Raw genomic sequence first — 12,500 nt, 5'->3', positions numbered from 1 at the left:
AAGGAATTTACTAGTTGCTCAGCTGATTTTAATATTTGGTTTAACAGGAACTGACTGCTGAGTAACAGCATAGAATAGATTTTTTTTTAATGAGAAAAGATAAAACCTGCATTTGTAAAAACAAAGTATCAAAATAGAATCAAAAATTATAATTCAGCACCGCTTTTTTTCCCCCGTATTCCTCATAGAGTATACGGTAAATTGTTCTGTAATTTTTCCAACCAATGAACCTTAACTAGATATTATACACGTATATTCATCTTTTCAATGAAGAGAGATTATTTCAAACTTATTACAACTTTCAAAAGTCTAGGAACCCAAGTCTTATCCCTCCATTCTAAGGGAAACCATCGGAAACATTGCGTTAATTTAAAAAATATATATCATTTATTTACGAGACTGGCATGCTTAAAAGAGATCATTCTTTCAAAAAGGAATTTTCCAGAAACATCAAAATAATGTCAGAGCACAGAGCATTAACAAAAGGTTCATCTTATAAAAAGAGCATCTAACAAGGGTTTTCGAATACACTTTACTGTTTCATTAATTCCTCAAATTGAGATTTCCATTCATACTGTACAAGTAACCTGACTGAATTCTTTTTGTAGTGACAACCTCCTGTTTTTGACAAAAGGAAATAAGATTAAAATAATGGAAGACAAGGTGCAAGGAAAAATGAGAAAGCAGATTCCAGGTATGCTACGTTACAGCAACGGGAAAAAAAGGATTATATGACAAAAGTATGTCTATAAAATAAAAAGTGTTAAGATAAAGAGGCTAAAAATTTATCAACATCTGGCCTAAAAATATTCCCTGATTTGAAGCTAGAGGAACCTTTTTTTAAAACAGAGATTAGAGAGTATAGTTTAAATATACGGGTAGAACAACTTTGAAACAACTTGGAAAATGAAATTGTATTTGCAAAGAGCTGAGAATTGTTTTCAAAGAACAGTCTTGATCAATTCTGCGACAGCCAAGAAATGCTATATGACTATAGATCAAAAGTATACTTTTGCCAATTGAAGTTACAGCCCCCCTCCCCAGAAAAAAAAAAATCATATGAAAAGGATTTGTGATGGAAATATTTCGCTCAATACTTGTCTAGTGTCGATGATTCTGATGATGATGATGATGATGATGATGATGATGATGATGATGATGATGATGATGATGATGATGATGATGATGATGATGATGATGATGACGACGACGACAATGAAGGCCGCAGTGGCTGATACCTCATGCACAATATAAATGTAGACTACTATGGTGATGAGCAAAGCACAGCAAGCTAATAAACGAATATCATCAACATCTTCAATTACAAAATTTAAAAGCTCTACAAAAATGTTTCTATATTAGAGAGAGAGAGAGAGAGAGAGAGAGAGAGAGAGAGAGAGAGAGAGGGTGGATAGAGAGAGAGAGATAGAGAGAGGGTGGAGAGAGAGAGAGAGAGAGAGAGAGAGAGAGAGAGAGAGAGAGAGAGAGAGAGAGAGAGAGAGAGCAAATTCAGTCCATCCAGAAAAGGTTAAATAAATCTTGATAATTTTATAATGTTTGGAAAATTACTCCATAAAGAAGGAAAATGTTAAATGTTTGATTTTATGAAACCACAAAACTATCTAGATCATTCTAATTCTTTCATTTTCTTCAACTTCAGTTTTCTTTTCTTTTTCTGAACCTCCTTGTGCTTCATTCGCGTGATATTAAAACGACTTTTTTTTTATCTTGACATAATCATATTACTTTCACACCATCCACCCCCCCCCCCCCCCCCACCTCTCCCACCTTTCCATGTCTGGCTTCCAAAAAGAAAAAGAAAAGAAATAGACCAAAAAAATTATATTGAGTGGAAAAGGTATGTAAAATCTAATCTATAAAATAAGTAAAGCCTTTTAAATTTAAATTCGAAATGAAAGCTGACGAGTAGTAATTTTATCTCTACCGGATTGTTCCGTCTTGTCATGTTAGTAAGTCTGACTGAAAAGGTACTAAAGCATGTCAAAAACGCCTTATTAAACACAGCTTTGAATGTTCTACATAACTGACGCCTAAAAAATCTGAAAGAAAAATGCAAGGATGCATTATTTGCCCTGTAAAACTAATTCTAAATCTATCTTGCTAATATAAAGCTCTCTGGTGATACCTCCTCGGCTAATTCATTCCACATGTTCAACAACAGTAAGATTAATTCAAAATAATGTTTTATTTATGTATACCTTTAGGGTTTTTGGAAAAAATAAAGTTTATAAAATAAAATGGCACGGAAAAGTTAAGGGCTGAAAATATAAATAACAAAATGAAGAATTCAAAACAGTTCCCAGCAAGTGTTGCCAAGACAGTATCTGCGCCTTATAAACATACATTATATCAAAGAATATGGGAGAACAATAGTATGTAATGAATATAAAATAAATTTCTGAATGTATCATTGTCATTGACTCTATTCTTTTTTTGTTTTTTTTTTTAATTTTTGGGGGTGGGGGGTGTGGTAGAGGACGAGATTATTTTTTTTTAAATATATATAAGAGCATTTATATTGCACAATATCCACTAAACGTGTTCAAAGCGCTTTATGAGAGGTCCCCAGCCAACAGAAACATTTAACATGTAGGAGGAGACATGACGCCTCTTACGCCATATAACAATCTTTTCAAACAGAGACAATTCTGTTAAAGGCCCAGTACTCAATTTACACATGAGTACAGGGGGGGGGGGGGGGGGGGGGGAAGTGAGTAAAGAGACTTTTCCAAGGACTCAACTATGCCCCACTCAGAGTCGGTCTTGAACCCTGGACCTTCCAATTCGAAGGCGAGAGTTATACCACTAGACCACATAGCCACACAAAACCTTGCAAGACCTTGAACAATTTTCTTTAAAAAGTGTCACACTAATAATAATAATAATAATAATAATAATGGAAAAAACGACCAAAATTCAAGAAATGCTAAAATTTTTCTAGATGAAAAAGGAACAGATGACAAATAGAAACTGTGACATGCATTATAACAAATTTAATTTTTAAAATAGATGACCAAAACAAACAAAAAACAAAAAAGAATTATGGGTGATCAGTGAGAAATAAATGCAACATTTATCAATTCTAGCATTAAGTATGGACTAAAATCGATGTGAACATAGACTAAAGTCATAGAAAAAAAAAAACCCAAAAAAAAACAATCAAAATAGGTTTAATTAAAAAGTCTTGAAGAAGCAAATAACATAGGAAAAAATGGAAAAATAAATTTCTATAAAACATTTTCATTTTCATTAAACTAAAGGACTCAATTTTCAATTATATTTAATTGGGGGGGGGGGGAGGGAGGGGGAGAGGGGATATGATGAAGTAATAGCTTTATGCTAACATATTGATTTAAATGGCCCTGGGTCTGTTGGACAGAAAATTTTAAAAGTCCAGTAAACTTTGTGAGTAAACTTTAACAGCACGTGTCATGTAATGTAAATTCGAGACAGAACATTGTTTTTTTTAATTTGAAACCGATTATATAAGACTTTTTCAAATTCTAAGAATTCAAAATTCTAGGATTAATACTATTTTAATTGGGAACAAAAAAAAAGACAAAAAAAATTACAGTGACACAATTAGGAACAAAATGAATACTAGTTTAGTTTGTTTTTTTAATTAAGAAATAAAAGGTTTATTCAAAACCGATTCAAATCAATGATAAAATATTATTTGGAAATGTTGTGAACTGTAAAATCATGTCTTGATTTAACATAAATGTAATCACTTGTAAAAGCTCGTACCAATTCTTAGAAAAGTCCAGTAAATTTTTTTAATATATCTATCGTTCGTGATCATTATGCATCCTATTTACTAAAAACAGCCAATCTACAACTTATTCCAACAAAAGTCACCTACCATTTGAATTCCTTTATGGTTGAAGGGAGATAATCAAGAAATATGTTTCAGAATTAAAATATGAAATTATGAAAAACGCAGTCTTATGCCAATAATCTGACAAAATGTCTCATTCCAAAATTTCCTACACACACACACACCCTTCCTTGGTACTAAGTTGCGACCCCCCACCCCCCCCTTGCGTGATTTCTAACTCTAGGCTTCCAATGAATTAAAGTCACTAACACTTTTAGCAAGCTCAAACTAACTTATCGTTTTGTTTTGTCATATAATTGGAGCACAGGCTATGATTAGGTATTTATTTTCCATTTAGAATTAATTATTATGAAAGTAAATTGCAGTGTCAAAGTAATACATAGTATTCTTTAATAAATGACCATTTTGTTCCCAGTTAGAAATGTGTTTGGAATATACCAGATTGTTAAATTCCTTACGAGTAAAGTGCATTTCATTGGTGTAGGATCTGAACTCGTAACTTTGTTGGATACTTGCTGACTAGATTATTGACATAAGACTGTAAAACAAAAATTACCAATGATAATATGATAGAAATGAAATGTGGACATTTATATTGTATATTGTATATTTAATATTATATTATAAAGAAGAAGGATAAGACGAAGTAGAAGAAGAAGAAGAAGAAGAAGAAGAAGAAGAAGAAGAAGAAGAAGAAGAAGAAGAAGAAGAAGAAGAAGAGAAGAAGAAGAAGAAGAAGAAGAAGAAGAAGAAGAAGAAGAAGAAGAAGAAGAAGAAGAAGAAGAAGAAGAAGAAGAAGAAGAAGAAGAAGAAGAAGAAGAAGAAGAAAGAAGAAGACGAAGACGAAGACGAAGAAGAAGAAGAAGAAGAAGAAGAAGAAGAAGAAAAGAAGAAGAAGAACAACAACAACAACAACAACAACAACAACAACAACAACAACAACAACAACAACAACAACAACAACAACCACAACAACATCAACAACAACAAAAACAACAATAATAATGATAATAATAATAATAATAATAATAATAATAATAATAATAATAATAATAATAATAAATAATAATAATAAATAATAATAATAATAATAATAATAATAATAAATATAATAATAATAATAATAATAATAATGATATTATTAATAATAATAAGATTTAGTGCTTTTTAAAATATTCATTGTAAAGAAAAATATATTCTTTATTCTAGAGTATATCAAGAGACCAGGTGAGAGGAGCATTTTACGACAGTATAAAGTTCAAAGGGTATTTTATATTTACATTTTGAGTTCTTTACAATCTTTTCAGTTAGGACTTTTTTTCATGAAAAAAAAAAAGCAGAATAGCCGAAAACTGAAAAGATTATAATGAACATAAAAAGTAAATGTCAAATACTGCTAGAATTTTATACTGTCGTAAAATGCTCGTGAAGACTTTTGATATACTCTAGAGCAAAGAATATATATTAATCAATAAATAGCAAAAAGCAATAAATCTTTACTTCGAAGATGATGTAGAATAGTTATCACTATAAAATGTCACTATTTGCAACAAACCCAACTCACCACTTCTAGGTCTAGATGACAGATAATAGCAGCATTGTGGACAGAGGGGCCATAGTCAGTAGCAGCTTCTGTTCTACGACCCCAGGCCTGCCGGAATTGGTCATTTGCCTTTGTACCATCTTTAACAAACACCTCTGTTAAGTTCTGTTGAGAGAGAGAGAGAGAGAGAGAGAGAGAGAGAGAGAGAGAGAGAGAGAGAGAGAGAGAGAGAGAGAGGGAGGGAGGGGGGGGGGGAGAGTGAGAGTGAGAAACAAATAAATAAAATCAAACAATTGAAAGAAGTAAATATATATATATATACGTTTTTAAAAATGAATTATATAGAAAAGCGCAAAATTTTGAAAGTTATTTTATAGAATATCCAACCATAAGGGTATTCCCACTTTCTTCATTCTTGCCAATAAATAAAGACTACTGTGAGATAAAGACCGAAGGATGCATAAGGTAAGACAGATGGGTTTTATGAGTTTTTATACAAAATAGAACATACCAACAAAGGAAACTAATGCCCTTAATAGTGGATCGACAACTATCCTTTTTCGGACACATAGTAAGGAAAGATAAGAAGGAATACCTGGCAAGTTGTGGAAAAATACCTGGTAAACGCGCCCGGGGGAGACAAAGAAAAACACTCATAGACCAACTGAAGGGCTTCACCAACCTAACAATCCAAGAGCTGTTTGAAAAAGCAAGAGACAGGGAGGAATGGAGAGAGATAATTCATGCAGTATCCGAAGCCTGGACCAGGCATGGAACCTAGAAGAAGAAGATACAAAATAGAGTGACAACCCTTTACTATTGGATGTCTTCTAGTAGGTTTACTTCCACTTATGTCAATTTTAAGACAAAACGCATTTTTTTAAATTTTAAAATAAATATTGAGCTTTTATATGGCGCAATATCCACTAAATGTGCTCAAAGCACTTTACAAGGGGTACCTGACCAACAGCAACACGAAACATGTAGAACGAGACATGATGCCTGTCAGGCGATATTACAATTTTTTCTGGACAGAGACAACGCTGTTAACAGCCAGGTACTCGTTTTACACCTGAGTACGGTGAGAGAATGTGAGTAAAGAGCCTTTTCCAAGGACTCAACTGTGCGCTGAGTGAGGCTCGAACTCAGGACCTTCCGATCCAAAAGCGAGAATCATACACTTGACCACATAGCCGCACATTACTGTTTTCAATGTCTTTCAATCGCTTCCTAGTTTTTGACATCATAAACTTATAATGATTTTTGCCATTGGCTCTTCACACATTATCAATATTTTCCAGCCTACAAATATTGAAAATTCAGTTCAGTGCGAATTCCATTATGTGATCAAGTTATTGACCATACTGTATGGGGTGAAAAAAAATATATTCTAGACCACATTTAAAGGGCAAAGTATTTGTTCTTAAAGCATAACAAGATTAACACCTGACAATTTAAATGTGTCTCATAAACTGATGAAGAGGAAAAAAATGAATTCCTCTCAGCCTTTCCATTTCAGTGGTAAAACCTACCCGCACATGAATTCCTTTAATTGCGTCTTCAGAGATTTCTAAATATCCTGATCCACGAGATGGAATAGACATTAAATCCTTGATGACCTCGTTGTAAATTTCATACATCTGCATTGTCACTCGTGGATTGCTGAGGGAGAGTTTCTTATCTGGATTGTGGCTCTCTAAGCACATTATTTTTTTTTAAAAAGGTAAACATGGAATAAAAATAATATAATAAGTATCTAATAAAGATCAAAATAGTAATATTAATAAAGAATAAAACATATGACAAGGAATATTTCGGGGGCAAAATCATTTAAAGTTAACATTAAATACAATGTTAGGCTGAGTTAGAGTTGATTCTAATCTGACATACCACAGTGTGTGATAATTGTCACCAAAAGGGCAGTTGCAGTGTCATGGCTTAAAAGACTCAGGCATCATTACAGCATTACAGACCAGACAAAAGTACTTGTTGACAAGTTGGGAAGACGAAATTTCAAGCAGATAATGCTTGGCTCTGTCATTTCAAGAGGCAATATGGTAACTACTACTTTCAAAATAGCCGGCTTCGCTTGAAACCACCACAGTAGATGGCTGGAAAAAGACAGCCAAAGCAACTATTCCACCATCCCTACCCTTCACCTTTTTTGGTTACTCTTCTATAATGACAATTCTCTATACAACATTTTTCTCTGGTCCCAACAATGTTGTTATAAAGATGTTGCACTTACTGTACTTTAATTAAATTTAACAAAAACCTCAAAATTTATCCAATTACAAGAAAATTATTGTAAATTCTCAGAACTGTCAGTGATACAAAAGAAAAGAAAAAAACTTAACCTTTAATATACCTCAATATTCACTTAATGTGCTCAGAGTGCTTTACAAGAGGTCCCAAGTCAAAAGCAACACTTAACGCATAGGATGAGACATCTGGCATGTAAGGCATTTCTATCGACAGAAATAATGATGCCAATAGCCAGGATCTCATTTTACACTTTAGTGTGGAGACAGGATGTGTGAAAAGAGTCTTTACCAAGGACCTACAGGTTTAAAGGCTAGTGTCATACAACTAGATCACAAAGCCACATTAAATATACGAAAAATCTTACCTTTAGCAAGCCTTGTAAATAAGTGGTCAATAATCATAGGAAGAAGACCAGCTTTGCTTTTGCCATCACCAGCAAGAGAATATGACTTTCCAGATCCACTCTCTCCTCCAATTAAAAGGCAAGTGTTGCAACCCCCAAGAAAAATGTCAACAGATGATTGCAGAGAGTTTTTGAATACATCATAGGTTGTGTGACTTTGGGAATGGAGGGAGTGGAATCTGTGAGAAGAGACAACGACATAAAAGAAGGACCTAAAACATATCTATCCTTAGGACACCTACATTTCAGGTATAAATAATATGTAGTTCTTTATATCTTAGACGATTAAAGTGTTTTTAATTGTTAAATCACATTTCCTGGTTTTCTTAGACTGAATGTAACTATTTGAGGCAATTCTATAAAAGAATAAGCAAATTAATATTTCTAAAAAAAAAGGAAATTTGATCATTTATAGAGCACATGCAATGGATAAAAATTTGCTTATTGTCCTTCTTAGTGCTTATTTTATTTCCTAAAAGGCTATGCGGAACTTATTTTCAATATCATACAATATTGTTTGTCATAAGTCCTCTTTGTAATAGCACTCCTGCCATACCAACCACTGCTAATAACCAAGAACGCATTCACATTGGAGTTGAGTGGGTATTGTGTGGAAAATCCTAACCCAAAGAAACAATGCTACGCCAGTTTTGAAATCATTGTCACCCATCCGGTGATTGACCAACATATTAAAATACACAGCACCACTCCACCATTGATGCTACAACATATCATTATTATATTCTAACATTGTTATAACATGATGATGTTCACATTTTTTAAAATAACATTTCTGTTTCTAAATTAGTGTTAATTAAAATCCAAGTAAACCATTTAGTTAAGCACAAATATCCACTGGATCCTGCATTCAAACATTCATGGGGGGGGGGGGGGATTAAGATTTATTCTAACACCTTAACTGTTTTCATATTACATGATGCATGAAAGAAATGGAAATCATAAATACCCAAAATATGGACCTCCTGCTCTTGCTGCTATTCTGTTTGCACCTTCTTGATGCAAAGGAGCCCCACTTCCAGCAGTTTGGGGGCGAATTCGCCCAATGACCTGAATATTCATGTTGTCTAATTCATCATATAGGTCTTCGGGGTCTTTTGAAAGAAAAAAAAAGGAATCATGAGACAATAGTATAAGTTTAAATTCTAGCATGTCATTGAATTTTCAACAGATGTTTTAATAGTATCTTACCATCACCCATTGAATCAATAACATCTTCCTCTTGTTTCTCTGACTTCTTTTCTAAGGACATGATCAAACTTTATTCTTCAGTGTTGTTAATCAATCAAAATTTATTAACAGTAAAATAACAGAGTCTACGAATTGCCATCATCCTGCACAAACTAGCCACTTAACTATTATGAGGTGGCCCCGGCATTTGTGACGACTTAAATATGGTAAATACGTGTTATTTAAACAGGGACAGTGATAATTTCCATATCTGGGTTTCTACATTATCAGCATGCCACTGGAAAGGGATTGATACATGAATCGCAGGGTTTACTTTACCAGATAAAGATGTGTAATATTGATCCCTTCTACTGCTATCTTGTACTGTCACTAACACGGTGACTTGGATCGTTTATCTATTTCTAGAAATTCTTCATTTATTATAGTTATAGATAGATAGATAAGAGCGAAAAGAACGTCTTCTTATTCTTATGATCATTACGAGATAAATGTTTACCTTGAGTTCATTGGCCTAGTAAAAACAAATTATAACAAAAACATTAGAAGTCTAAGTAAGTTGATAACAAGACTTTAAACACACACACACACACACACACACACGCGCGCGCGCGCGCGCGCACACACAAACACAAACAAACACTCATACAAAAACAAAGACACAAACGTTTCACTTTCACCACAACTGAAATTGAACTTTACCTTTCTAATAATGACAAACGATAACCATAATGATGAACAAAATTAATCATACGTGCAACCATGCACTCCTATAACCCGGGTCTATAATGCGTGATGACATTTATATTTATATTAGAAAATTGATTAGGCCCCTATATACGAAACTGCTGCCCTGACGTGGGCGACGACAGAATCGAAAGAGCAACTGAAGTAACTCAATGATCGAACTAAACATATGTCTAACAATTAAGGGATGGGTGTTGAAGACATGATATGCAGAACTTTTAATTAGCCCCAATCCATGTTTTAAAAGAGTTAAATAAAATGGAAACAAACCCTAGTCGCTAATCTTGAGTCGTGACAACATGAAAGTGGAAAATAAATGTTTACATTGGTGACACAGCCATCTTGCTATTCCTGATCGGTTTAATAAAAAACTCTAATTACTTCTTTTGGCGATTCAAAAAGAAGAAAAGAACCATGGTTGCCAGTTTTGCAATGCCATTGGGATTGGGATTTATTTGTATTAGTTTTGTTGTTAGTTTGTTTTGTTTTGTTTTGTTTTTTCTTTTATTTTATTGTTTTGGGGTTGGAGGGGGGGTTGATTATTTCTCTTTTCCCTTTTTTTTTTGTTTTGTTTGGGGGGGGGGGGGGGGGGGGGGGGGGGGGACATCTTTCTCAGACCGGTACATGATTGAGTCCTTGAAAAAAGCTCTTTATGCACATCTTCTCACCGTAATCAGGTGTAAAATGAGTTCCTGGCCGTTAGCAGCGTTTTCTCTGTCGAAAATAAAAAGTTCAATATTGCCTAGCAGGCGTCATGTCTCGTCTTACATGTTAAATGATGTTGGCTAGGGACCCGCGTGTATTAACACGGTTAGGGCCCGATGCTAGGGACCCCTTGTAAAGCGCTTTGAGCACGTTAAGTGGGTGTTGCCTTATATAAATGATCTATGTTTTCTTTCTATCTTTTTGTTTATTTGTTTAATAATTACTTGATTCAATCAATAAACACTGAGTAGGGAGCAGCTATTTTAGTCCTCAGGGACGGCTGGTAATAATGGGCAGGGTGGGCAAATACCAGCCTGTTTTTTCAAGTTATATGCTGTATTACCAGGTCCGAAATAATCTAATTTAAATTAGATAATTTCAAAAGTTAGTACTTAAACTTGATACTTCGTACTGAAATCAATTTGTGTGTATTTTTGATAGATTGAGAATCACCATGCACCCCGTAATACATAAACCAGGATACGCTCCTGTTCTTTTTTTTAATCAACCCCCCCCCCCTCTCCCCAACCACTCCACTCCACCCACATCGTCATCCCATCGTCACGTCGCCTGACGCTGAACTCCGAGTTTGCTGTCTGGCCTCTCTAGTACTAGGTCGGGCTAATTCAAATGAGCCCACCTTATAAACTAAATGCAGATTTTGGCAAACGTACTTTTTCTAATTTATTGCCTTACTTGTGCTGGTACCATTGATGTAATGACATTGGGAAGATTCCAGTATTGAATTTAATTTATTAATTTACTAATATATCAATTTAGTATTAACTTGTGTTGTTTTTATATATTTGTTTAACCATTTAAATTTATTTTTTTCTCGTTTTCTTTAGTGCTTCTCAAAACTCATTTATTTAAATTGTTTTCTTATTTGATTTTTTTTTTTGTTTTTTTTTTAAACAAATTAAATTGTTCTTTTTTTTTTTCTTCAAATTCTTAAAGTAATTACCGCTGTATTTTTATTGCCATACTAAATATTTTTGCAAAACAATGTAATTTTCTATTGCATTTCCTCTAATAAAACAAAACACTTTTATTCAAAGGTCACGACTAAATAAATATATAAAATACAACCACCATTTTGGTTTTCTCAACAATTGAATTAGTATACGAGAAATACTCTTCTGAGAAAAGAGAGAGTTGAATTCTAAGAGGAAATAGATACGTTTAAAGGAAGGGTGGGCAGATTCCGTACTTGCCCGTCCTAAAGCTAATACATACATAAGATAGTTCGTGATGAAGAGGCGGGAAGCTAGGGGTTGGTTGGGTAAGGAGTAAAGATAACACGGTCGTTATTGTTATCGTCTAACGAATGCATGAGGAGAGATTAGTAGCAATATTTTGTCTTAATTGTATTGTATGAATTATTGGCGAAAGCCTAAGATTAAATAAACTTTGTTTTTGTTTGTCTTTTTTTTTTTTTTGACTATGGAACTCATACTTAATAGCAGACCTGCCTACTTGAAATAGGAAAATAAAAATCGTAGTTTTCAGGGTTAATAAAATCGTAGATATTTTAACTACCCTTTAACAAAATCACCGGAATTTTCGTCTATTATAGGTATCAAATTTTAAAAAACGAGAAAAACTGATTGGAAACGTAATTATGTTGGTGGTGGTAGTAATGATGATGGTAATACTCGTATTATTATTGTTATTATTATCATTTGTTATTATTATTATTATTATTATTATTATTATTATTATTATTATTATTATTATTATTATTATTATTATTATTATTATTATTATTATTA

General features: G+C 33.4%; 1 protein-coding gene across 3 annotated transcripts in view; it reads right to left on the bottom strand.

The window, feature by feature from the left end:
- Positions 1-10,388, bottom strand: part of LOC144972709 (uncharacterized) — a 41,247-nt gene extending 30,859 nt beyond the window's left edge. The window contains exons 1-5 of one of the 3 annotated variants that reach the window (XM_078914265.1): positions 10,294-10,388; positions 9,038-9,182; positions 8,032-8,249; positions 6,935-7,098; positions 5,424-5,567 (exon numbers count right to left, since the gene is read on the bottom strand). In XM_078914265.1, the coding sequence (XP_078770391.1) occupies positions 5,424-5,567; positions 6,935-7,098; positions 8,032-8,249; positions 9,038-9,150 (639 nt within the window). In that variant the 5' untranslated portion in view covers positions 9,151-9,182; positions 10,294-10,388. Of the gene's footprint in view, positions 1-5,423; positions 5,568-6,934; positions 7,099-8,031; positions 8,250-9,037; positions 9,183-9,279; positions 9,559-10,293 lie in introns of those variants that run through there. The other 2 variants (XM_078914274.1, XM_078914256.1) reach the window with 2 other exon arrangements.
- Between the last annotated feature and the right edge of the window lie 2,112 nt (positions 10,389-12,500).

This window comes from Berghia stephanieae, chromosome 1 (assembly GCF_034508935.2).
Source record: "Berghia stephanieae isolate SIO BIC M18660-M18661 chromosome 1, UCSD_Bste_1.3, whole genome shotgun sequence".
NCBI lineage: Eukaryota > Metazoa > Mollusca > Gastropoda > Nudibranchia > Aeolidiidae > Berghia > Berghia stephanieae.
The sequence above is the reverse complement of the archived record's forward strand: the minus strand, read 5'-3'. Positions and strand labels throughout refer to the sequence as shown.